Raw genomic sequence first — 25,458 nt, 5'->3', positions numbered from 1 at the left:
CACCAACGGTTCCTCCTCAAGACCCAAATCCTCCATCCTCCTGTGGCTCCACCCGATCCCACTCCAGGTCCTTCTCCTGAGTGTCCAGTTTTTGGTCCTCCAGCAGCTCCACTTCCTGACTCTCAAACTCCGGCTTTTTCTGTGGCTCCACCCGCTTTTCATCCTGAGACACCTCCTTTGACTGCTCCGCCTGCTCCGTCTCCGGACCCATCTCCAGCTCCGTCATTGGAATCTCAAGGCCCTAGTCCTGCTGCTCCACCTCTGGATCCACCTATGGCTCTACCCCCTAAGTTTCCACCTCCTGCGGCCAATCCGCCAAACCCCCTTTCCTTCCGAGAGCTGCCTACCAAACCTCCTGTCCCTGCTCTGTGGCCAACTCCCAGGCCTCCTGACCCGGTCCCTGCTCTGTGGCCGCCTCCAAGGCCTCCTGACCCGGCCCCCTTTCTGTGGCCGCCTCCCAGGCCTCCTGACCCTGTCCCCACTCTGTGGCCATCTTCCAGGCCTCCTGATCCTGTTTTTGTCCTCCATCTTCTGTTTCCTCCCAGATTACATTTCCCATAATGTACTGCCCTTATCACTGCCATCTGTTCCCCATTGTTCTCACCTATTCTCCATTCCCTCATTAGCCCTTGTGTGTATAAATACCCTCTAGTTTTGTTTCCTCTTGGCCAGTTCTTGTTTGTTGCTATTTGAGTTCACATTTGTTTGTTTTACTTTCATCATCTTCATTAAAAGCCTGCAATTAGATCCAGCGTCTCCCATCTCATCTCAGCAACTACTCATTACAACAATTTACTTCAGTAAAGTTTGCTGTTACCATGTTGCTAAGCTAACAACAGGATACTTTAATGAGCATAAAAGTAAATAGCATAAGCATACACAAATATGGGGTAATATAGTCCAATTTTAATTATATTGTTGTTATGAAATGAATGATAAGTATTTTTCTCATTTCATCCATCATCTTGGATATATTTTTTTTTTTCACTGAGCTCTCGTATTGCCTTCTTTGTTTAGCATACATATGATGCTGCCTTAGAATTTGGCCTGAATGTGTCAATATCTATATCTAATATGTCAATTTCACAGTTCTGCTGTGTAGAGGATTATTACATTTTAGCTCAGTTTACATGCACATGTCTGGATGTGCATGGATATGTGTATTTGGGATGGGCATGTGCACCCGAGTACTTGGAAATGACAGCAATAACTGATCATGAAAACAAAATAATTGCGCAACTATTTAACTTGAAAACATTTCATTTAGTTTTTCTACATAATTGGGCAGTTGGTTAGAGTCTGGACAGCAATGGTACATGTGACAGTCCAGGGTCATAGTAATGGGTCGTTCTTATATGACTCCTTCATTTTAAACAATTTTTTTCCATTTTATATAACTGGTGAAACATGTATATAATTTATAGTTTGTGTTTCATTCATTTAGAAATGAACATGACATCATAGGCTCGATACAGGAAACGCCATGGTTACTTTCATAACCTCCATTCCCTGATGGAGGGAATGAGACGTTGTGTCGATGTAGTGACACTAGGGGTCACTCTTGGGAGCCCCAAACACCTCTTATTTTTTTAAAAGGCCAATGAGAATTGGTGAGTGGAATTTGCATGCCCGATAGACCGTGCCGTGACCTTTGTCACCCGGAGAGCGAGGTCGGTCGCCGAGCACAGTTCCTGCATCAATCCTGGGACAGAACTACCCTCGTGAAGTTCTTTTAGCGTCTTGGCTTGGTGTACTTGCAGGAGAGCCATGGCGTGCAGGCCGGACATAAACCTACAGGCCCTGGATGGGAGTTTCAGGCGCCTGCGCCAGGTGGTGGCGATCTGCGGACATAAGTGCACCGTGAGTGCCTTATCCACCTGGGGGATCACGAATACTCCTTGGCCGCTCCGCCATCGAGGTAGCAAGATGGGGGTGAGGCGTGGCCATGGCCGTGGGCATTGAGCCGCGAGGGTTTGGGGGGAGTGGAGGGTCCCACTCTAGCCCGACGCTCGTGGCCACCCGGGAAAGCATGTCTGTCATTTCCACGTCGGCCTGAGACTGGGCCACCATCCCCGAAGGGGTAAGCCCAGTCAAAGCCTCCGCATCCGACTGGACGAGCCCGCTCTCTGATGCTGCGTTCGATAACTCATCCACTTCCTGGGCTCTGAACAAGAGGTCGAACTCGCCCTGAGACGAGCCGGCAAGCTCGTCTGAGCACGCAATCGGGGCAAGCGAGCGTGCTGGGGAATGGGAGGTCCGTGGGGGGATATCTGGCGGAGGTGGTCCCATTGAGATCCCCAAATCGCCCCCAATGCTAACCGACGTGGCCTCAAACCCGTAGGTAGAAGGACCGCCGCGGGGAGCCGCTGGGGTGGCTTGCTTTCTTACGAATGCAAGCCACGACCTCAAAGTTGCCATGGTCATGTTCTCGCAATGAGGTCATGATCCATCCACAAATGATGTCTCCGTGTGGGCAGCGCCCAAACACGTAAGACAGCGATCGTGGCCGTAGGAAGCGGAGAGATAGCGAGCGCAACCAGGAATAACACACAAATGGAAAGGCATCTTTAAAAAGACGTTCCGTGTGTGCCGCTCTTTTAGAAAGAAAATATACTCTTTTAGAATATACTCTTTAAATATGTTCTGCCGAAGCACCCAGGGGCGTTCTCTGCAAACCACAGGTGCAGAGGGGGAGAAGCCGCTGAAATGCACTGTAAAATCCAGCAGAGAGAGGTGAATGAACTCAGCGGATGAATTCAGCTCAATGAATAGAACCGCTCGGCTCCGAAGAGAAAATCTGAATGAGTGGTTGCATACCAGCTCCTTTTGTACCCGTATTTCTGGGGGAGTGGCATGCAAATTCCGCTCGCCAATTCTCATTGGCCTTTTAAAAAAGATCAGAGGTGTTTGGGGCTCCCAAGAGTGACCCCTAGTGTCACTACATCGACACAACATCGAGTGAGTGACAGATAGGGAACAGAAATAATTAGGTCTAGATCACCTCTCGAGTCTTTCGTTCATTCGACATGTGAGAGCTGCATAACTGTAGACCCAAATCAAGTATGCCTCAAGTATGTGAACTGTAGACCCAAATCAAGTATGCCTTAAAGAAATTTACTGATATTCATCTAAGACCAATTTACTTTAATTTTGCATTTAGCAGAACATTTCTTGTAAACACTTCCTGCATTAAATACATGAAAATTATTCATCATGACAATTCATATGATTTTTAAAATGTCATTTGTCACACTGACATGTATTAATCATGAAATAAACAACTGCAACACACTGAACTGTGAGCTGTAAAATTTAAAATGAAAAAAAAGTAATTGTCACTTGTGAACGAATCTTCCTAGCAGTCATGTGACAAATGAACAAAAGACACTTATCCGAAGACCCAGTCGGGAGGTGAACTAATAAATTTTTGTTTCCTGTGGAGCCTGTGCTGTCACATGACAAATGAATGAAATGACTTGAAAAAAAGATTCATTCATTCAAAGCTCCATGTATGTAAAATGATCTGATCTTCCCCTCACTACAGGGCAGCTTTAGGCTCAGGATAACTTTTAAAAAATAAGAACTTTTAGAAGAGAACTAAATGCGTTTCACAGTGTAAAATGTAATTGGCCACAATTATTGTCATTACTCCTTGGGAACAGATTTCTTACCACAACACAGTCATTGATCTAAAGCAATACATTTTAATAGCGATTGCTGAAGATGGATAAACTCGACTTAAGTGTGAACAAACTTATGTCATTCGATAAACAACAAATCTAAAATCCAGGACAATTAAAAAATGAGCTGCTGCTGAATTTAAAGTTTCACATGTACAAACAATGCCATAACATATAACATATGATTTATAATTACTTTTATGTCCTTTAAACAAGCCATCAAACATTACCATGCCTCTTTAAACGACAGAACATTTTGCGTGGCGGTGCTGTCTGAAACTGGATCAGAAACCTGTCAAAGAGCAACACAGGTCATTTCCCACTTTGAAGTTTGTGCGAGTCGCTTATAGCAACAATAACAACATGGATAGGTACAAGGAAAAATATTACAGATAAAAGTGAAATTCATAATTCTTCTTCAAAAGTCTCCACTGTTTGACTATTAGATATGATACATTAATAGCGATTCAATGCTACCAGACTTTAAATCTGTAAATAAAAATGTGCCATTTCTATTTTATGCCTAATTTTGTGATCAGTTTTAAAGGGCTTTATAAAATCTTGTAAAGTTATCCAGTGAGGAACAGTGAGTGTTTTTCTGTTTTTCAGTATTGTTGTTTGATTAATTTTCTCTAATTACCAATTTCGTATGTTGGCCCAGCATGCAATCAAATTGCTTCTGGTTAATAATTAGTAAATTAGTATATCAAAAATATTTAGTATAGTATATTCCATGTGCTTCCTTTGTTTTACCCTGATAATATTAAAGCAGCATAAAATGAATCTGTACTTTATATACCCCAAAAGATCATGCATTCTACATGGTTAAACAAGGGTTTAACCATGGATTTAACCAAAAAAAAAAAATACAATCAGTAGAATTCAATGAAGCTGTCAGCTGAGGACATGTGAGGTGACTATTTCTCAAACTAGAGACTCTGATGTACTTATCCTCTTGTGTACATCTGGCCTTCCACATCTCTTTCTGTCCTTGTTAGAGCCAGTTGTCCTTTGTCTTTGAAGACTGTAGTGTACACCTTTGTATGAAATCTTCATTTTTTTGGAAATTTCAAGCATTGTATAGCCTTCATTCCTCAAAACTGATTGATTGACGAGTTTCTAGAGAAAGCTGTTTCTTTTTTGCCATTGCTATTGCATACTGTGGCAACTCAAAAACAAACACAAAGACAATGTTAAGCATCATTTAACAAACCAAATAGCTTTCAGCTGTGTTTGATGTAATGGCAAGTGATTTTCTAGTACCAAATTAGCAATTTAGCATGATTACTCAAGGATAAGGTGTTGGAAATGAGGCCTGTCTAGATTTGATCAAAATGACTTTTGCATAATGCAGCATGTGTGGGAAATCACAAGTAAAAATGCGATAGGACTGTACACTGAATTATGTGCCTGATTGGACATGTTTCTTTTGCCCTACCCAGGGTATCGTGGGACAGCGGTGGAGAAGTACACATCTCTCGCCCCGGTGCCAGAGACATGGGCATCTACAGGTGCACAGCCACCAATGAGTTGGGGTCTGATTCAGAGATGACACAAGTTCTGTTGGCTGGTGAGACACATGTTGTTTTGTACTATCATGTTTGTTTTTAAATGCAATGCGAGCTGTTAGTTGTGGTTGTAACCGAGTTCTTTATTTTTCAAACAGAACCTCCTACAATCGCTGTTTCGCAGAGCAACACATCGGATCTGAACAGTACCATTATGAATGTGGTGGTCGGAGGTGTTGTCAGTGCCCGTTTAGGTGCCAACATTACTCTGCAATGCCCTGTCAAAGGTGAGGGTGAAATCATTTGAAACCTGAAAAATATGACCCCGTCTGGTCATATTTCACCCCCAAATCAAAAGTTAGAAAGAATAAATGATATTTTGAATAAAGAAAATTTATAATTTTTAGAACCATTAAGATTTAGAACTCAGACCCTTTTCTTAGTAGCCTCTTGTAAGAAGTGTTATATATAAAAAAGTATATTATTTATATTGTAAAGTACAATTATGTAATAATAAAATTATTATTATTATTATTATTATTATTATTATTATTAAATCAAATTTACCTGACCATTCATTTGTAAAATTCACCCATAAAACAAATATTTATGTATGCTTTATATTTTAATACATTAAACCTTAGTAAACTAGTAAACAAAAACTGTGTCTGTCAAGTGAGATTTAGCAAACAGTATTTGTTAAAAGCATCATTCTTTTTTTGTGAGGAAATCTCAAATTCAAGCTACTGCAATTTCCAGTGAAGCCATACAGTAAATGCCTCAAGTTAACTGAATACTTTACTCTGCGAAAAAAGTTAACATGTTTGATGTGTGCATATCCCATGCTTAATAGCGCTTGTCTGTGTGGTTTTGGTGAAAGATTCGGCTAATTGGAGAGAAATGGTGTGTAAAGTCAACAGGCTTTTCAGGATGCTGGGCTTCTTTTATGGGAGTTGTGCTGCACCGCGTCATTTACGAATGGTAAATATATCTGCTGTAGCAAAATAGGGCTCCTGTTGATCTACTGTACAATAACGTTTTTAAGAGTTGTCTGTACTGTAGATTTCTGCCTATGGAATGCTTGCCATAGTGGACTTTAATGTAAACGTAATTTAGAATCGTTCAGACGATCATTAGATGGTGTTTAATGATTGTGCTGGTCAGTGACTTAAAATGAAACCAGTTTTGTAGGATTGATACATGATGATGCATTGTAAAGATGACAAACAATCATAAATAATATTTACTTAAAAGCATTCATTTTTACATGTTTGAATTGAGTACAAATGTAGAATTTACTTAATATTTTCAAGTTCACACTTTAACTTATTCAATATAGAAAGTACTTCATCTTTTCTGCTATATTTACTTCACCACAAAATCTTGTTGACTATACACCTCACAAAACACATTGTGGTTGGCACAAACCATCTTTATGTTGCTCATTGAAGGACGAGGGTATGTCATGAAACATGTCCATGTTGACATCTACCTAATTTTGCCAAGCAACAGATGACTTTGCACCAAAATACCATACAGTTTCTGAAGTTTTTCCAAAGAGTGTCTAATTATGGACAGTTTAAAAAAACTGAGATTTGTACTTTTAGTACAACATCAAAATCATCAAAACTAACTACTGCAAATGCAGAAGATTGCATTAAGATACTTAATATTAGATGTGAAGTCTTTTTCAATGGATATAATTTTTGTAAGGCAAAGATTGCATTGCTCAGTTATCCCCAGTTTGTTAAATGAAGCTTAACATTGTCTTTGAGTTACCACAGTATGCAATAGACTGGCATGTCTTAAGGTCAATATTAGGTCAAAAATGGCACAAAAAAAATAAAAAAAAATAAAAGAAACCGCTTTCTCTAGAAACTCGTCAGTCAATAATTGTTTTGAGGAATGAAGGCTATACAATGCTTGAAATTTCCAAAAAACTGAAGATTTTATTCAAAGGTGTACACTACAGTCTTCAAAGACAAAGGACAACTGGCTCTAACAAGGACAGAAAGAGATGTGGAAGGCCAGATATACAACTAAACAACTAAACATTTCTCTAGTTTGAGAAATAGATGCCTCACATGTCCTCAGCTGACAGCTTCATTGAATTCTACCCGCTCAACACCAGTTTCATGTACAACAGTAAAGAGAAGACTTAGGGGTGCAGGCCTTATGGGAAGAAAAAGACACTTTTTGGCAAAGAAACACAGACATTGGACAACAGATAATTGGAAAAGATTGTTATGGATCTTAACCCATTGAGCTTTTGTGGGATCTGCTAGACTGTAAGATGCATGAGAAGTGCCCGACAAGACAGCCACATGTATGTCAAGTGCTACAGGAAGTGTGGGGTGAAATGTCACCTGAGTATCTGGACAAACTAACAGCTAGAATGCCAAGGATCTGCAAAGTTGTCATTGCTGCACGTGGAGGATTTTTTTGATGAGAACTCTTTGAAGTAGTTTAAGAAGTTCTGAAAATGTTTTTCAAATTGAAATAGTAATTGTTCACATTATTACTGTCCTGACTATACATTGTGATCAGCTGAATGCCACTTTGGTGAATAAAAGTAGCAGTTTCTTCCCATAAGAGCAAAATCTTTACATTATTCCAAACTTTTGGCTGCCAGTGTATTTACTTCTAAAACAGAATTATGTAAGATATAAATTTTTCAAGAACATTTTACAATTTTTTTTTTTTTTTTTAACTGAGGTCACCAGACTCATTTTATATTTAACACCCCATGAACTTCATAACTTCAATATATACACACTCTTCTCCCTTTCACCTCTCTTTCATTTCCATTTATATATAAATAAAAGCGTTGAGGCATGTCACCACTGTGTCTGTCTTCACTTCCTGCTGCAATTTCTATCGAGTTGTTTGCTTAGTGATCTAGTTGATGTGAAGGACACCTGCTGTTAACGATGGCTTTACAGCTGCAGACTTGGCCTGCACCAGAAAGCTACAAATATGCGCTGTTCTCTCATGCTTTCATCACCATCTGGTTCTCTGAGACGAATAAGAGAGAGTGGGGAAAGCAACGGGATTTAAACAACACATCCAGATAGAGGGACAAAATAGGCAGGCTCAATGCGGGAGTGGAATATGGGTAACGCTCTAAGAATACAGTAATGGAGTCATTAAACTGGTGGTTAGGAGAGACATCTTTGGAGACGCTCACACATTCCAGGTTGCCCGATTGCAGTGTAATTCAATCTGTACATTTCATAGATCTTCCTGGGAAAACACTGCTGTGTGTGTACAAGTGTGCAGTCAGAAGGCAGTCAAAACTGTTGTGTTTCTCATTTCATGGCCTAAAATGCGCAATCTGTTCTGCGAGAGATAAACAATGTGTATGTAATATATCTTTATGTTCATTGTTTTTTTCCTTGTTGTCATGTAGTTATTGTTCCTGTTTAAATTTCTTCTCCCAGTGGAAATACCCTCTCCAAGAAAAAATGCAGGTCATTGCAGTGGGCAACATTGATCCTACCTACATCTTAACAACATTGATTCCTGCCATCTTTGCAGGAATGCTGGACTGTTTAGTGGTGCAAAAATATGTCTATGACCACGTGTACACATGGTGTACACACACACACACACACACACACACCTCAAGTCTTCACATGTTATTTTCCAATACGAAAATAACTCTGTTCATTGGCTTTCAGACGAATGGTCCTATGTCGGTACGAATGTCTCCACTCAGCAGAATGGGGGACCATAGATCTCAGATCCCAATCCATGTGCTGCTTATTATTTTCACCGGGGGCATCCCAGGGGAAGCGCCTGGAGGGAGGCAATTTGCATCCATTGTGCCCATTTGTACAAGTAATTTGTGACAATCTGCAAGCTTCTTGCTGATCTGCTCTTTGAATCAACATATTCTGCGGTTTGAAGAATTCCACGCAAGCTTTGAAGTTGACGTATACTGTATGCTTAAGGGCAAAATAGAAGTTTCCCCTAAATACTGGAACTTATGCAATGATTTGTCAAGAGCTTGAGATGTTGACATCAGGATTTGTTTTGGGAAGCTGCTACTGGACCAGCCTGATTACTGGCGACTCTAGACTCCAGCATTAATTGATCGATTGAGAGGGACTTGGCATTTCTCTCCAGTGCGATTAGTAGTGGCTTTTGACCTCAGTGTGAATTGATTGACTGAGAGCAACTTGGCATTTCTCTTTGAACAGGTGTTCCTCAGCCAACAGTGAGTTGGCACCGTAAGGAGGGCCCGTTGAACGCCAACACTTGTCCCCTCCTGGACGGGTCTTTGCTGCTGAGAAACCTCACATTGCAGGACTATGGCACCTACTCATGCGTGGCTGCCAACAATATTGGAAAATCGGTGGCCTCCAGCCTGCTACGTGTGTCGGGTGAGTAGCGATACACTGTACACCCATATGTCCGTCAACAGTTTGCTGGGTGACAGGGAACTCATTGCAAGACAGCGTTTCGGTGCTATGTGAACCACACTTTGTGGGTTGGCTCGGTTTTTGACAAAGTCAGCTATCTCAGCTGGAGATTTGTGAGTCGTGTATTGATATTGGCATTTGGCGTGTCTTGTTGAGAAATAACGTGTGAGACAGAGCGGGTCCATTAAAGATTGGCTTCTCTTGGCCCTACAGGGGTGGTAAAATACATCTATGTGGCGAAATGAAGAAATATGTCTCTCTTTATTCAAGATGTCAGTCTCTGGAGATCTTATAGGCCAAACTTGTTAGTGGTGATAGAACAAAAACAGAAGACCTGCTGAAAAGACCTGCTTAGACCAGCATGAATTTATGAATCCATGCTGGACCAGTCTGGTTAATGCTAGTTAGTGGTGGTCTAGCTGGTAAACCAGCATAGCCAAGATGTTGGCAAGACAGCAAGACTTAGCAAGTGAAGCTTGTTGACCAAGGAAGTCTGGCTGGTTATAGGAATAGTTCATTCAAAAGTAAAAATTTTGTCATCATTTACTCACTCTCATATCATTCCAAACCCCCTATTTTACTACTGTAGAACACAAAATGAAATAATGTATTGAATGTCCTGTTGGCTAAATTCAATACAATGGCAGTAAGCAATGACTCATTTTAACACTTAAAAACATCCAAAAGTGTCATAAAAGTAGTCCATGTGACTAATTTAGCATATACAAACCTTCTAAAAGCATATGACCACTTTGTATGATGAAAAGACCATATATGATTTTTTTGTTGTTGTTGTTGATTTTTCCCCTTTTTCACCCAATTTGGAATGCCCAATTCCCAGTGTGCTTTTTAAGTCCTCAATCTGGGTGGCAGAGGACGAATCTCAGTTGTCTCTGCTTCTGAGACCATAAACCCATGCATTTTATCACGTGGCTTGTTGAGCGTGTTGCCACGGAGGCATAGCGCGTGTGGAAGCTTCACGCCACCCACTGCGGCATCCACGCTCAACTCACCACGTGCCCCACCGAGAACTAACCACATTATAGCAACCATGAGAAGGTTACCCCATGTGACTCTACCCTCCCTAGCAACCAGGCCAATTTGGTTGCTTAGGAGACCTGGCTGGAGTCACTCAGCACACCCTGGGATTCGAACTAGCGAACTAGCGAACTCCAGGGGTGGTAGCCAGCGTATTTTACCACTGAGCTACCCAGGCCCCCGTAATTGAATTCTTGCATGTTTTGTGACCAAATGTCATGATGTCATGTCACAAGAACCAATAAGCTTTGAACTTATCAACATTGCGCCAGGATTTCAGTGCTGTTTATGAACTTCATTAATGATTTGATTTGAGAGTGAATAATGACTTGAACTAGAGTTATTGACTGTTTATCATACAAAGTTGTCAAATGCCTTTAGAAGACTAAGCGCAGCACTATGCGCTACAACCGTGCGCAACATCTTATCCAATTTTCGTGAGAGCGCTAATTCTAAGTGCAATTTTCGTGCCAGCATAAAGCACAAATGGGTGGAAGTGCTTGCACAATCAGTGGCCGTATGTGCATAAACTGTGGGTGTATTGTGTGGTAATGCAGTGGCGCAAAGCGCAATTTGCTAATTTGCTGGGAATTAGGTCATTGTGATAAGAAGTTTCAGTACCACATCTTATCTCAGCGCAAAGTTTAAACTCAGTTCCTGCATTTGCAGTTTGGAGATTTCACCAGCAGATGGTAATAAAGTTCATGTCCAAAATATAGTGGATCATGAAATTAAGACCCTGATGATCTGCGTTGTAGCCTTCTTATGAAACAAAAAACGTCTGAGATTTGTGTTAAACTATTTATAGGTCTTGATTTATTTTTCAGTTATTAGTATTATTATGTTTATATTTACAATTGTGTTTATGATCACATTTATATTGGTATTTTTCACCTTTTGTCATAGAGTGATTTTTAAGTCACTGCAAAATGGGCCAGTAGAAGTTGGAGGGTAAAATCTTTGGATTTTGTATATATATATATATATATATTTTTTTTTTACCACTTTGTTATTTTGATTATATTTTTGTTTCATTTGAAGTGTCATTTTAATTTAGGAATAATTTTGGTGATTATTTTTCATGTTTCAATAAATGAATTTTATTTTTCATACTCAAAATCGACCAGTAGAAGTGAAGTGCGTGCTGATACAATCACTATTAATACATGCCATGATTTGTGTGTCAGTAGATGAAAATGATTAATAATACTTACATTCTCTATAATTTAACACATCGTAAATCCAAATACTGACGAGAATTACATTTTCCATGCGTATTAAAGGAGCATGTCTCTGTCATAGAAATATGCCTGACATTCATTAAGGACGCAGTTAATGCACAAAAGAACGTAATTTTCAATTTTTCTAATTCAGTGCATACAGTTCATTTACACAAACAACTTCTTATGAATGTGTTGTCTTTGTTTATATTGCTGGTGCTTGAGGGAATGGACTATATAATAGGATGCAGACAGTGGAATAACTGGAGAAGAACCTTCAAACTAAATAGCACTTCACCCAGTCCATTACCATGCGTGATTTAGCCGAACCCACTTGCACCTAGAATTAGGGCATACTGTACTTGCACGAAAATACCAAAACATCATGGCCATGCCCATTGACTTTGTGCTTATGTCTTATGGCATAGCGCTGTGCTTAGTGTTAGCACACTTAAATAAGGGCCCTTGGATTATGATGCACAAGTCACATGGGCTACTTTTATGACACTTTTTAAAAATGAGTCCTTATATGTACTGCTATTGTATTGAAGTGAGCCAAACAGACTGAAATGGTTTTAAATTATTTTCTTTTGTGTTCCGCAGAAGAAAGAAAGTCACATGGGTTTCAAACTATGCTATACTATGCTAGCCTTTTCAGCAGAGTTGGTGTCAGCCTAGTTCTTGTTTGGACTCCGATTTCACTTCACGCAAACACAATTGTTTTTTTATTTGTATTTGTATTTTTTTATTATTTTATTTTTTTTGTGGATAATGTGAATTTTCTAATTTTTACCTTCACCACAGACAAAACTAGCCATAATTTGTCTGCTGACTGGACAGCAATCCTCTTAATAGACAAGAGATTGTTCAACCATCAAAGAAACAATCTACTGTACCTATAGTTATGTTTAGTACCAAACAATTTGTCATGATTTGGTAGATGTAATTTGATGGTGAAATATTTGATGACACATTGTGTGTCGTTTTTTTTATGCCAGGAGGAACTGTGGGTGAATCTGAGCACCAGCCTTCAAAAGAGATGTACAGGAGGAGAGTTCTGATGGCCTCTCTGATCGGTACCAGCATCGCAGTCAAACCTGGAGACATGTTAAGAATAGGTACACCATTTTTCATGTTATCACAACAGTATGAGCTTTTTGGAATTTGGAATAACCGGTTCTTTTCCGGTTATTTCCTAACCTACTTAATTAGCCATTGTTTTATTTTCTATGAAGATTTATAACTTACAGTTTAAAGGTGCCCTAAGTTATGTTTACACCTACAAGTTTTACGATTCACAGTCAACGTGAACTCAAAATGTTCTCAAAATGTTTTTTATTTATTTTTTTAATTAACTCTTGTTTACTTTTTAAATGTATTCATTGGTGCACAGTATTCCAAAGAAGAAAAAAAAGGAATTTCATGAGGTTTGTCATATTTCATCAAAATATATGATTTGTCTTTGAAATGACTTTCCTTTTCAGCCTGCCCCTCCTCTCCAACCCCTGGCCCACTTTTCAAGATCCAATCAATTTTTGTATTGAAAAAGTCTTTTTACATTTTTTCAGCATATTTTGGCACTCTTAAGTGACTAAGAGCCTCCTGCTCATCAAGACTAATTACAAATTACTGGAAACCTTGACCCTATTTCCTCTTAAAATTTAACTCTAACCCCCTTAGGTTGTCCAGTGGTCCCCAGCCACAGGAAGCCCATCACATGGTCCTATCAGAACCAGACTCTGAAGCAGAGCCCAGGCGTGAGGTACCGCATGCTGGTGGGGGGACGTGTTCTGGAGATGAACTCGCACGGAGGCAAATTTTCTGGCCGCTATGAATGCCAGACACAGACCAACAACCAGCGGCTCACGGCTTGGGTTCACGTGCGCTCAAAAGGTTAGCGGGATTTGATCACTTTTGATGGGATTTTGATGGGATTTGTCACCGGTCTCTGGAATATTTCTGTTTTAGTGATAATTAGAGAGAGCAGTAAAGAGAAGAAAATCCAGATTTGGCTAAGGCTTCCATTTTTAAAGACGCGCTTCTATGTGCCATGGCCAAAAGCAGACCTTACCATGCAAGCTGATAGAAAAAGCCCCAGCTACCACCTGAGCAAATATCATTTTCAAAAGAAAAACTCTCCAAGCGTGCTGCAGTGATACTGGGTTATCTGCAAAACTGAGCCTTGAAATGTTCGATAAAGAGAGAGAAAAGTTGATTGGCTAGCCGATTACATGTCAAAAGTCCAGTCAGCTTACACCATGCAAGCTGATTGGCTAACATATAATAAGCTCAAAGAACCTACTGTATCAGCTTGCGCCACATAGAATTGCATGGCTGAATAAAGATAAAAAAGCACAAAAAAAAGGTGTTTCAATGAAGTGGGTGAAAAGTAATAGCTGTAGTATTTTTATAAAACACAGGATTGACAGGAAAGTGAAACAGACTGCATTATGTTTAAGACTTGGACATACATTAGAATTCAGTTCTGTCTTGTAGAAAACCAACTGCTCGGAGAGCTCATTTGTGTCTTGTTAAAGTTTCATGTCTCCCTTTCAGTTCTCGCACAAAGCCAGGAATTTTAAAAGGCAGAGACAGTTGTGTGGATATTCAGGGCCAGATTCCTAGAAACCTTTAAGGGCTTGTATATGGTCTCTATATCCTCTCAAATCAGGCGATTTGGCAGCCACTTGACTGATCATGGTTTTTGTCTGATAGTGCTTCTCTGATACTAGGATATTGATCCACACCTTACCAGACTCTTTACCTTGCTATTTGTAATTCACAGGCTTTAAAGTCAACATGCTATTAATATTGACCCTGTTTACTTTTTTAATGTACATTCCTAATCTCACTGTGCACAATTAATCAGTGCACATTCTTTCAAATACAAATAATTTTGTCTTTGTAATCTTTATTAAAATTTATTGAAACTTGCTCCACCTCTGAAACTACTTTCCTTTTTGATTGATATCACGAATCCCTCTAAATTGTCAACCACCATGCTCATTCTGGTCCATGTCATGCCCACTTGTCGTGACCCAATCAATCCCAATAGATAAAATTAAGTCTTGCCTTAGTGTGTTTTTTTTTTATTTATTTTTTTAAGGTAGCATTGTATGTATTTTTCCCTGGATAGGAAATCTTGGAATGCACTGTAATGAGCTTGGAGGAAAAATATATCCAAGATGGCGGAAACGAGTGGAATTTTCATTATAAATATACTTATGAATGGATCGCTAAAAAAAATAGTTTAAAATTAAAGAAAACTGAGCATTTTACCCAAAATGTGTATGTGCTATGTACATTTATGCTCATTAGAATATTTAATTGTTCCTCTCATGTCATACATATCAAAATCAGTTGCGAGTTGTGTCTTCTGAGTGCTGTGCATGAAGAGCGCAATGTAAATGATGCAATGATTTGCTGCCATAGTAGGCAGGAGACAGCAAGGCAGCTCACTTGGTTTTGGAACAGACCCTATATGACTACTATAGAGAATATTTGCAAAATTTTTGGTGGGTACATAAATACATTGTACATATATTCCTTTCAAAATTGATCAATGTCCTTTTTCTGGGCATAGAGTCAGAGTGGCGTTTGGGGGAGTGGAGCACATGCAATGCTTCCTGTGGCAATGGAGGGATTCAGATGAGGAAGGTGCGATGTCTGACGACAGATGGCCAAGAGATGCCCTCCTCAGTCTGCCGTCATCTTCCCAAACCGATCAGCCAACCACGGGCTTGCAACCTCCTGGACTGTCCTCCCAGGTAACCTTGGTTGATTTGAGTTGAATTTGTTTTCACTATGGGAAAATAAAGAGACTGGGGAGTGCTACAAGACACATGAAACTAGCACAGTTATGTTGGAAATTGGTTGCCTAAGACGACAGTCAGTTATACAGTTTAGCAGTCATTATGAATGTCATAAGTGACCAATCAGAATCAAATACAGAGAGCCACTTAATAAGAGGACACATGACACAAATCCTCTTTTTCACAATCTTTAATAAAAATCCTGCAGGCCGGATGACTCCCCGGCCTGAGTTTGGCAATGGGGGTATGTGGCGAGCAGGGCGTGGCTGAGCAGCATCTGGGCAGAGGGAGGCCGGGAAGATAAGTGGTGAACAAGTTCCACCTGTGCGCCACACCGGTCTCACATTCCAGTGAGGAGTGGCAGGAGTATTTAAGGAGAGGAGACAGTGGCAGATGGGGAGAGAGAGAGAGACACACGGAGCTGTGTGCGTGTGTGTGTGTCAGTGTGTTATGTATGACACTGAAAAGTGTAGTACCATTGTGTGTAATTAAAGTCTTAAGTGGATTGTTCATCTGGTCCCCGCTTCCTCCTTTCCACATGAAGAACTTGATCTACCACATTGGTGCCGAAACCAGGGATCTGGAGGAAGGATGCACTGTCATGGAGTCCTCACCGCTGCCATCCACCAGGAGGCGGAGGAGCCCGCTGCCATCCACTAGGAGGCAGAGGAGCCCGCTGCCTTCCACCAGGATGCAGAGGAGTCCACTGCCGTCCACCAGGAGACAGAGGTGCTCGCTGTCATCTGCCAGTAGGGAGTGCAGCTGGCTGAGGACTGTTTGACAGCGTGTTTGAGGGCCTGCGGGCTTGTCTCTCTCTCCTCTCTCTCCCTTTTCTCCACTCTCTTTCTCCCTCTCCTCCCTCCCCTTCTCCTACCCCTTGTCCTGTTCCTACTCCCAGGAACGTGCAGGTCAGACCCGGAGGCCATCCTGCAGTGCCGTGGCTGAGGTGCTAACACTCCCTCCCTAGAAATTGGGAGGGGAGGAGGACAACTCCCTGACCTGAGTTTGGCGATGGGGGTATGTGGCGAGCTGGGCGTGGCTGAGCGGTGTCTGGGCAGAGCGAGCCCGGGAAGATAAGTGGTGAACGAGTTCCACCTGTGCGCCACACCAGTTTCACGTTGCAGTGAGGAGCAGTGGGAGTATTTAAAGAGAGGAGACAGTGGCAGATGGGGAGAGAGACACACACGGAGCTGTGTGCGTGTCAGTGTGTTATGTGTGACTCTGAAAAGTGAAAAGTGTTTGTACAAATTCGTTGGAGTGTTCACACGGTCCCCACTTCCTCCTTTAAGAGAGTTAAAGAACCTGCCACATATGGATTGAAATGTATCACAGTTCAATTCAGCACATCAAATACAATATCAATATAATATTATGACATCATAATAGCTTGTAAAATAATTAGATCTTTATAATGACAGAGGATACCTCAAAAGCCTGTGTGGCAAGGAGGAGGGCGGGGCAAGGCCGTGATGATGCACGCCCGGCCCCTAATCAGGCTAATCAAGCTGACGAGAGGGATAAAGGCGGCCGGAGGCGGCAGTTCGGCAGAGAGAGAGCTACAGACAGCTGCCCTGTATGTGTTTGTGTTGTATGTCTTTTGCTTTAAGTTGATCATTAAATTATTATTTATATTGTCAAGCCAGTTCTCACCTCCTCCTTTCCCTTTTACCCTGTTACAGCCTGTTGTATCATATTTGATACATATGGATTTCAACATGCATTTTCAAATAAATAATATACAAAATTTTAATCAAGCATAAGTTTCTTATGTTCAGCAAATATTCATTTTAAAATATCAGTAAAATATAATCATTACTGTCACTTTTACTTTATTGAAACAAGCTGTCATTTATTCCAATAAAATAAATTTTTTTTTTGTGCAAGTCCACTGCCATTTTAAATAGATCGATATAAACATTGAAACTACTTTTTCACAAATAACCACTAGATGATGCCATAAACATGTGAAACTTGCATATCATATGTTTCTTTTTGGCTTTTCAGCTTGAACAGAGAGTGAAACAGGAGCCGTCAGATGTTGTATATCATACTTGATACGCACGGCGTTAAAGATATTGAAACCAGGAAGTGACGCATTCGCTTAATCAATTTTTCATTCGAACTCACGACTCCAGGGGTGGTAGTCAGCATCTTTACTCACTGAGCTACCCAGGACCCCACCCCTCCACCCCCGGGTACATTTTATTTAATATGCATTCCTCTTCAGTGTATTACTGCCTGTAGATCTGAAAACAACTCGCTTCACAACTCTCTTTTGGCACACCTCCATGGACATTGCACCCGGAAAATGGAACTAAAAATTGCCCATATGCCAACAACAGTTAACGCTTTGGCCACTGGGGGCAGTGTTTCGAATTTCGGTAAGCACAGACCGATTTTAGCTATAGAAAAGTACATTTACAGTTTCCAATTTCACTGTGAGCTCAATCTGAAATCACACAGGTTTAATGTTCAGGGACATTTATTAAGAAATTAAACAGGGTAATGTAAACCATTTTGATTTTATATCTTCTTTAAAATGAGTCATTTTATAAAGTAAATGTTATTAGCACATCAAATATATACTCTTTCTTATATGAACAAGCAGGTGTTTTGCTTAGGAGAAGTCCAGAATCAGCCATTTGAGCCAGACTCATTAGCATACTCCACGTTTCATATCGTGTGCTGATTAAAAGAGGCTTTCAGCATTTCACTCAGGATAGATAGTGCACACAAACACTCTGATTTCTATATGCATGTTCATGCCAAAAACATCATCTGATTATTGCCATGCGCCTGGGCTTAGTGCATGAATCATACTGCACTGTAAAAGTGCTTAGCGTCAGTTCAGAGCCATCAACGAAAGAACCTCGCACAAAGCGTGTCTTTGTTACTGCTTCTTTTGCTCTAACACAACCCCAAACGCCCCGCAGAGGCTCCCATGTCCCCAGACACTCCGATACAAGCTGTGCTTGTGGAAGGCCCAAATATATCCAGCTGTACGTATCGCAATTTGAAAGACTGTTGAAAATACTGTATATGTGAATATACAGTATAGTCCTTTTCGATTTGGAAATCTGATTCAATTGCTGCACATCAGTAACAGACACTTATCCAGGTTGAGCAAAGTTTGATGTTTGGTATTGTTTTTTTACCATGTGAGCCATAAACTGATAATATGTAGCTAGCTTAAAGGTCAGATTCATGATGTGCTGCTACAGGTTGATTAATCATGTCCTGTACTACATTTAAAATGTCATTTGTGTTGTTTTACCCTGTCCCAAATGTTATTTAAAGCTGCTGTATGTAATTTCTGTGTCACTAGTGACACCAAACCAAATGATGCAAATTATGGTTTCCCAACTTAAAAAAAAAAAAAATGTCCCATCCCAGTTGACTCTGGCTGTGCTCGGAAGGGCATATTAACATATTATACTTACTGAACATTCTTACTAAGTTGTAGTGTGCACATTCTGCATATTTGCGGTATACACAAATACCCAGATGACCTTCTACTGTGCATTTGCCAAAATGTGCAATAGATGTATTACATAGCGCACATTGCATGAAAAACTGTATCACATAGTGCAATGTTCTTGACTTAACTTTCAATGTCCAGTGTAAAGAAAAATACATAATTGCACTTATAATTTTAATAACTATTTTCTTGACTCACTATCTGATCAGACTGCTTAACACGAAGACATTTCTTCACAAAAAATTATAAAAACACAATTAGAATGCATACAGAAAATGTGCATATTGTTCACAGAATACATACCTGCATACTGCAGAAATAGTACATGTAGTATACATTGTATGCTATCCCAAACAATGTTTTGTAAGCATCACAGAGCCACAACGTTTACATTTCTTTTGGAAATCAAACTATTTAAACTGAGGTTAGAGAATGTTTTTTTCAAAATTGGAAAAGAAAAATAAGAATACACACATCAGTTTTAACCAGTGCTGAAACTATTCTGACTTTGAACAATGTATTGTCTTTATATGTTAGTTGGGTGTCCACAGTGTGGTCGAAGTGCTCCAGTTCCTGTGGGCGGGGCTTCAGAGAGAGGAGGGTCTCTTGTCAGCAGGTAGAGGCAGCTGGGAGTGTGAGGGTTCTGCCCACCTCAGCCTGTAAAGAGACACCTCGACCTGAAGATAGGGAAGAGTGCACCTCACACACCTGTGTGGAGTGGCTCACTGGCCCCTGGGGGAAGGTACGTCCATATTAATCTGATCTTTACTGCCATGTTTCATTCTAACTTCTTTAATGTGGAACAATAATCTGAAAGAGTGAGGCAGATTTCCAGTATGCACTGTGCTTGAATAATTAATGAGCATCACTGTTTGCAAGTTCATTTACACCATTTTTATGGTTGATTTTGTTGTTACGTTTGGAAACTTCTTGTTTTGTGAAGTCTGAAGTTCATTTTCTACTCAAAATTTCCCGTTCGTGATAAATAAAATCATCTGTTTATTGTTACGATCATCATGTTTTGTGCACCAAGTGTTGAGGTCTGTGCAGGCAGCTCTGTCACAAAACTATCACCAGTACGCAAAGTGATATTGTCTTATAGACTACATAGGATACATTAAGTTTGTTTGTGGAACACTTTTGTATGTCATATGGTACATGATTTAACATGTTTTTTATAAGGAAAGTTTAAAATGTGTTCTAGTAAGAAGATTTTACTAAGTATATTTAAATACCATGTGCATCAGATTTGTAAGTAAAAGTTACTGTATTAACTGAAACATTTAAGTTAAATTTACTCACTTTAATTTTATGTAATTAAGTTTATTAGATTATACTTAAATATATACCATTAAAATTTGCTTAAAAATATTGTGTGCAGAAACGCATATAAATCTTACAAGTATTTTTATTTTTTTCAGTGCAGTAGTGTTACCTTTGCCTTGTGTCAGTTCCAAAAACCTAATTTAATCAATGGATCATAAACAATTTGTTTTAAATATTTAAGTGAATTTGCAGTAATTATTGCGCATAATTAGTGATGTCCTATAGTGTGACATCATGCTATACTACATTTAAAGGGATTGTTCACCCAAACATTAAAATTCTCTCATTATTTACTCACCCTCATGATATCACAGGTGTGTGTGACTTTCTTTTTTCAGCAGAACATATTTGAAGAAAAATAGAAAAATAGCTCTGTAGGGCCTTAAAATTCAAGTGGATGGTGATCCGATTTTTGAAGCTCCAAAAATCACAGACAGTCAGAATAAATTTCATCTTTACAACACCAGCTGTTAAATGTATGGCTTCTAACGCAATATGATCGCTTTTGGTGCAAAAAAGATAAATATTAAGTATTTTTTAAACTCTAAATCATGCTTCCGTTCTGTATGTGCATGTGACGTAATCACATTGGCATTTGAAACACATGAGAACTAATGCACATGCGGCACAGCCGGAGGAGCAGTGCTGTTTTCAAGTGAGAAGGAGGAACTTGGTTGGTTTTGGTTTTGATCTGTATTTATCAGTTTCTTTACTCTAAATGGTGCATTTGTGTGCTTATCCTGGATGTCTCAACCATGTGGAGAACGTGAGATTACATTGGTATCATGGCAACGCAAATACGTCACATGAGAGACTGCTTCATCTCCACCCTTTCGTGAAGTGTTGGATTATAGTTAAAAAGTACTTAAATATTGATCTTTTTTTTTTTTTTTGCACCAAAAGGGATCGTATCACTTTAGAAGACATTAATTTAACCACTAGAGTCCCATCAATGATGTTTACATTGACTGTGTGTGATTATTGGAGATTCAAAGGAGAAATCTCCATTCAATTGCATTTTAAGGACCTACTGAGCTAAGATATTTTTCTTCAAATGTGTTCTGTTGAAGAAAAAGTCATACACACCTGTGATATCATGAGGATGAATATGAGAAATAAATCACATTGAAGGGCTATTTAAAGTCAGCATGAAATGATGTTTGCAACACATTTTAATTCCGTAATCTGAAGTATTGCCATGAAAGGTGGGTGTAACATATCAGAATGGAATCAGGTGGTTGTAGGGAATGTTTGAAAAAGTAAATGGGATTTGGGATGTCATTCGAAAAGGAAAGTTATTACAGAGGTAGAGCATTTTGATGATAGACAAACATTTTTTAGAACAACCAATGAATTTCACACAGTGACAAGCGAGGGGTATGAAAAAAGTAAATAGCATCAATTTTGATTTAATGTTAACTTTAAATGACCTGCAAAAAAAAAGTTGTGATCTTCAAAGAAATGTATTATATTAATTTAAGTTTTAACCGTAAATCTAAAATTATGTAATAAATTATAATGCAGTAGGTTATACCTGGTTTAGTGTCCACCTGTTCGATGCATCTGCATTTCTTAAACTTAACCTCAATTCAACATATCCTCCTGCTGTTATGGGAATGCATGTGCTATGATATATTCAACAGTGCACGGGCCGTTGTCTGGGGCCTGCGATGGCCACACAGAGCCGGACAGTGTCATGCCGACATTTCAGCAATTCCACATCCAAAACATGCGACCCAAAAGAAAGGTGCAGAACAAGCTGTGGAAAATCCAACAATACATATTCTTTAATTGAAAAAGATCTTTAACTCATTATCTTTCTTTTTTTATTATTATTCTTACACACACTTTTCAGGCCACTCTCTGTGAGGAACTGTTCATCCAAGATGTGTGATGTACACTGGAAGGTGTTGCCATGGAGAATGTGTACGGTGGCCTGCGGCAGCGGCTTCCAGTCCCGCCGAGTGGAATGTGTCCATCGACAGAACAAAAAAACTCTCCCCGACCAGCACTGTGCCTGGCAACGGCGGCCTGTTACCTGGCAACACTGTAACATCACTTCCTGTAGCAGTGGGTCTCTCCCCTTTAGCTCTCCCTTTCACAGCATGTTCTCAAACTCCTCATTAAAAACCAACTAGAGTATCAATATAGTTCAAAAGATATTTTCCCTCTTTCACCAATCTTAGAGTGTGTTCATGTTTTATTTGGGAAAATTTTATCAACCTGAGGGCAAAATATGCTCGCCTGTTCTGTCAGTCTTGAAGACCTGCTATTTGTCTTTTTTTTTTTAGTTATCACAAAGTCCCGAGAGACCTCGCTCGCAGAAATCCGTCTGACAGCTGCATGAATAGTGCTGAACAATAATGTCCAAATATCTGCTTTTTGTAACTAAATCTTCCTTTGTGAAACATAATGAAATGTCATTTTTGAGTCACCTCACTTTCTGGGTGCAGAAATATTTCATTTAAAACAATATAGCTTATTTGTTGGTGTTGTTTGAGTGTGATGGTGTTTTGGCTGGCTAAAGGATATAGGCGTCATTTTAAGGAACTGACAGCACTCTTATGCTGTACTTGACAAGGTGGCCCAGGGGCGTGTCCAGGATTTTTTGCCTGACAGTGTGTGGGGGGGGGGCGGGGGGTGGGTTGGAGTTTGTCTACCAAGGCGGAACACTGTGTCCTCCCAGGACGGGTTAAGCCATTGTGCACCGTCTCAGGACGCGAGTGAGGTCCGAGTTGGGGTGGCCAAGCTCATTTTTAGGGTACCAGCTGCCACCCCATGCCACTCTTCTGGCCCCACCCCTGGGTGCCTTCATAAAGGAATAGTTCACCCACAAATTAAAATGCTCTCATTGTTTACTCACCCTCATGCCATCCCATATGTGTATGACTTTCTTTCTTCTGCTAAACATTAAATATTTTTAAAAGAATATCTCAGCTCTGTAGGTCCTCACAATGTAAGTGGATGGGTATCAAAATTCTGAAGATCCAAAATCACAGAAAGGCAGCATAAAAGTAAGCCATAAGACTGCAGTGGTTAAATCCATATCTTCAGAAGCAATATGATAAGTGTGGGTGAGAAACAGATCAATATTTAAGTCTTTTTTATTTAAACTATCAATCTCCACTTTCTTTTTTTTTTTGTTTTTGCTGATTCGCATTCTTCATGCATATTGTCACCTACTGGGCAGGGAGGAGAATTTATAAAAAAATAAAATAAAAGAAAAGAAAAAAATAAAAAAATAACATATATTGATCTAATTACTTTTATGCTGCCTTTATGTGCTTTTTGGAGCTTTAAAGTTTTGGTACACATTCACTTGCATTGTGAGGACCTACAGATCTCAAATATTCTTCAAAAATCTTCATTTTTGTTCAGCAGAAGAAAGAAAGTCGTACATATCACTGTTGGCATAGGGGTAAGTAAATGAGAGAATTTTCAATTTTGGGTGAATTATTCCTTTAAGGAGCAATTCGCCTAGAAATTAAACTCACCCTCTTTCCATACCCGTACAACCTTCTTTCATATGAAGAACACAAAAGGAGATGTTTTAATAAATAATAAATCAAGTCATACAGGTTTGGAATGAAATAAGGGTGAGTAAATAATGAGAGAATTTTAATCTTTTATTCCTTTAATGTAGTGTCTGTTGAAAACTTCTTACTATCAAGCTTTACAAACTAATTTCTTGTTTAAACAACCCTTGTTCTCTTTTTATTTCTCTAGGTGAGTGTAAGGACAGAACTCGTTATTGTATTGTGGTGAAAAGTCTCAAGCTATGCCTAGTGGACCTGTACCGACAACGCTGCTGCCAGACCTGCTCACAGGACATTAGCGCCACCTAGTGAACAGCAGAGGGACTGCTCAAATCTCAAGCAGATGCCCTTTGCAATCATCACATTGATTGTCTTTTGTAATACAGAATAATGTTGTTTAAATCCTGTGAACCCTTGGACACTTGGAGTGCATTGGAATACAAGATGTGGTTATAGGTGTCCGATGAGTGAATTCTGGACTAAACTTCACTGGATGCTCTCATCAGATGTCCAAAGAGAAAAACACTTCATAAGACTTGAGACTTTTCACCTGATTTTCAGATCTCATTTTATCTCAGCCCTAAAAGTGATTTATGTGTTATAATTTAAGAGACATGCATTTATTATTATTATTATTATTTTATTTTTTTATTAATTATTATTATTATTTTTTATTTTATTTTTTGCTGTGGATATGAGAAGACAAATCCTGTTGGACCATTCACTTATGTGAAGGAAGTTTAAAATGAATGCATCTTGGGTGGACATAATGTGGTGAATTGTACAGTAGAATGTATGACAGAAATCCAGTTGGATGAAATGGCAAGTCATTTCCTCAGCTTTCTTCTAGATGTACTTTTTTTTTTTTTTTTTTTTTTTTTTAAACCAATGTTGCTGCATTGTAAAATATGTCTTGTATATAATGCGTTTTAAGTGCAATATTGTACATTGAGTGTAGAAAGTTTGGATTTTATTTTCTTACCTCTTGTTTAGTTTGACTTTATAATCCATATTTAAGATTAAAATCAGCGAAAACCTACATACACATAGCACTTGATGTGGATTACCCATATCTGTAATATAATGGTTTCCTACTGGCTTTATATGCATGCATTTTAATTACTTGTGAAAAATGTTGTAATGGCCACCCACAGAAATGCAGATAGTCTGCCATATTTCCTTTGCTACTGATATGTATGAAGTTAATCCATTGCATTTTTATTGCTGCTGTACATGACTTGGTTGAAGAAACGGCAGTTTGCAACGACATATATATATATATAAAAAAAACTAAAAAAAACCTCTCTATGTGATACAAATACAATAAAAATGGTTTTACCAATCACTGTATATATCTTATTTATTATTGCTTTTATTTGCTTGATTATTTTCCTTTTATATTGTGATAATACAATCGTGTCAAATGTGAGCACATC

General features: G+C 39.3%; 1 protein-coding gene across 1 annotated transcript in view; it reads left to right on the top strand.

Moving 5' to 3' along the window:
* LOC127422472 (ADAMTS-like protein 3) overlaps positions 1 to 25,356 on the top strand; it is a 309,781-nt gene extending 284,425 nt beyond the window's left edge. Inside the window, exons 22-31 of the mRNA XM_051666043.1 lie at positions 5,123 to 5,250; positions 5,347 to 5,475; positions 9,391 to 9,573; positions 12,869 to 12,988; positions 13,551 to 13,763; positions 15,454 to 15,637; positions 19,698 to 19,902; positions 22,130 to 22,233; positions 22,342 to 22,556; positions 24,213 to 25,356. Coding sequence (XP_051522003.1) covers positions 5,123 to 5,250; positions 5,347 to 5,475; positions 9,391 to 9,573; positions 12,869 to 12,988; positions 13,551 to 13,763; positions 15,454 to 15,637; positions 19,698 to 19,902; positions 22,130 to 22,233; positions 22,342 to 22,556; positions 24,213 to 24,331 — 1,600 coding nt within the window. The 3' untranslated portion in view covers positions 24,332 to 25,356. The remainder of the gene's footprint in view (positions 1 to 5,122; positions 5,251 to 5,346; positions 5,476 to 9,390; positions 9,574 to 12,868; positions 12,989 to 13,550; positions 13,764 to 15,453; positions 15,638 to 19,697; positions 19,903 to 22,129; positions 22,234 to 22,341; positions 22,557 to 24,212) is intronic.
* Positions 25,357 to 25,458: the final 102 nt, after the last annotated feature.

The sequence above is a fragment of the Myxocyprinus asiaticus genome, chromosome 1 (assembly GCF_019703515.2).
Source record: "Myxocyprinus asiaticus isolate MX2 ecotype Aquarium Trade chromosome 1, UBuf_Myxa_2, whole genome shotgun sequence".
In the NCBI taxonomy this organism is placed as follows: Eukaryota; Metazoa; Chordata; class Actinopteri; order Cypriniformes; family Catostomidae; genus Myxocyprinus; species Myxocyprinus asiaticus.
This window is presented reverse-complemented; position numbering and strand designations above follow the sequence as displayed.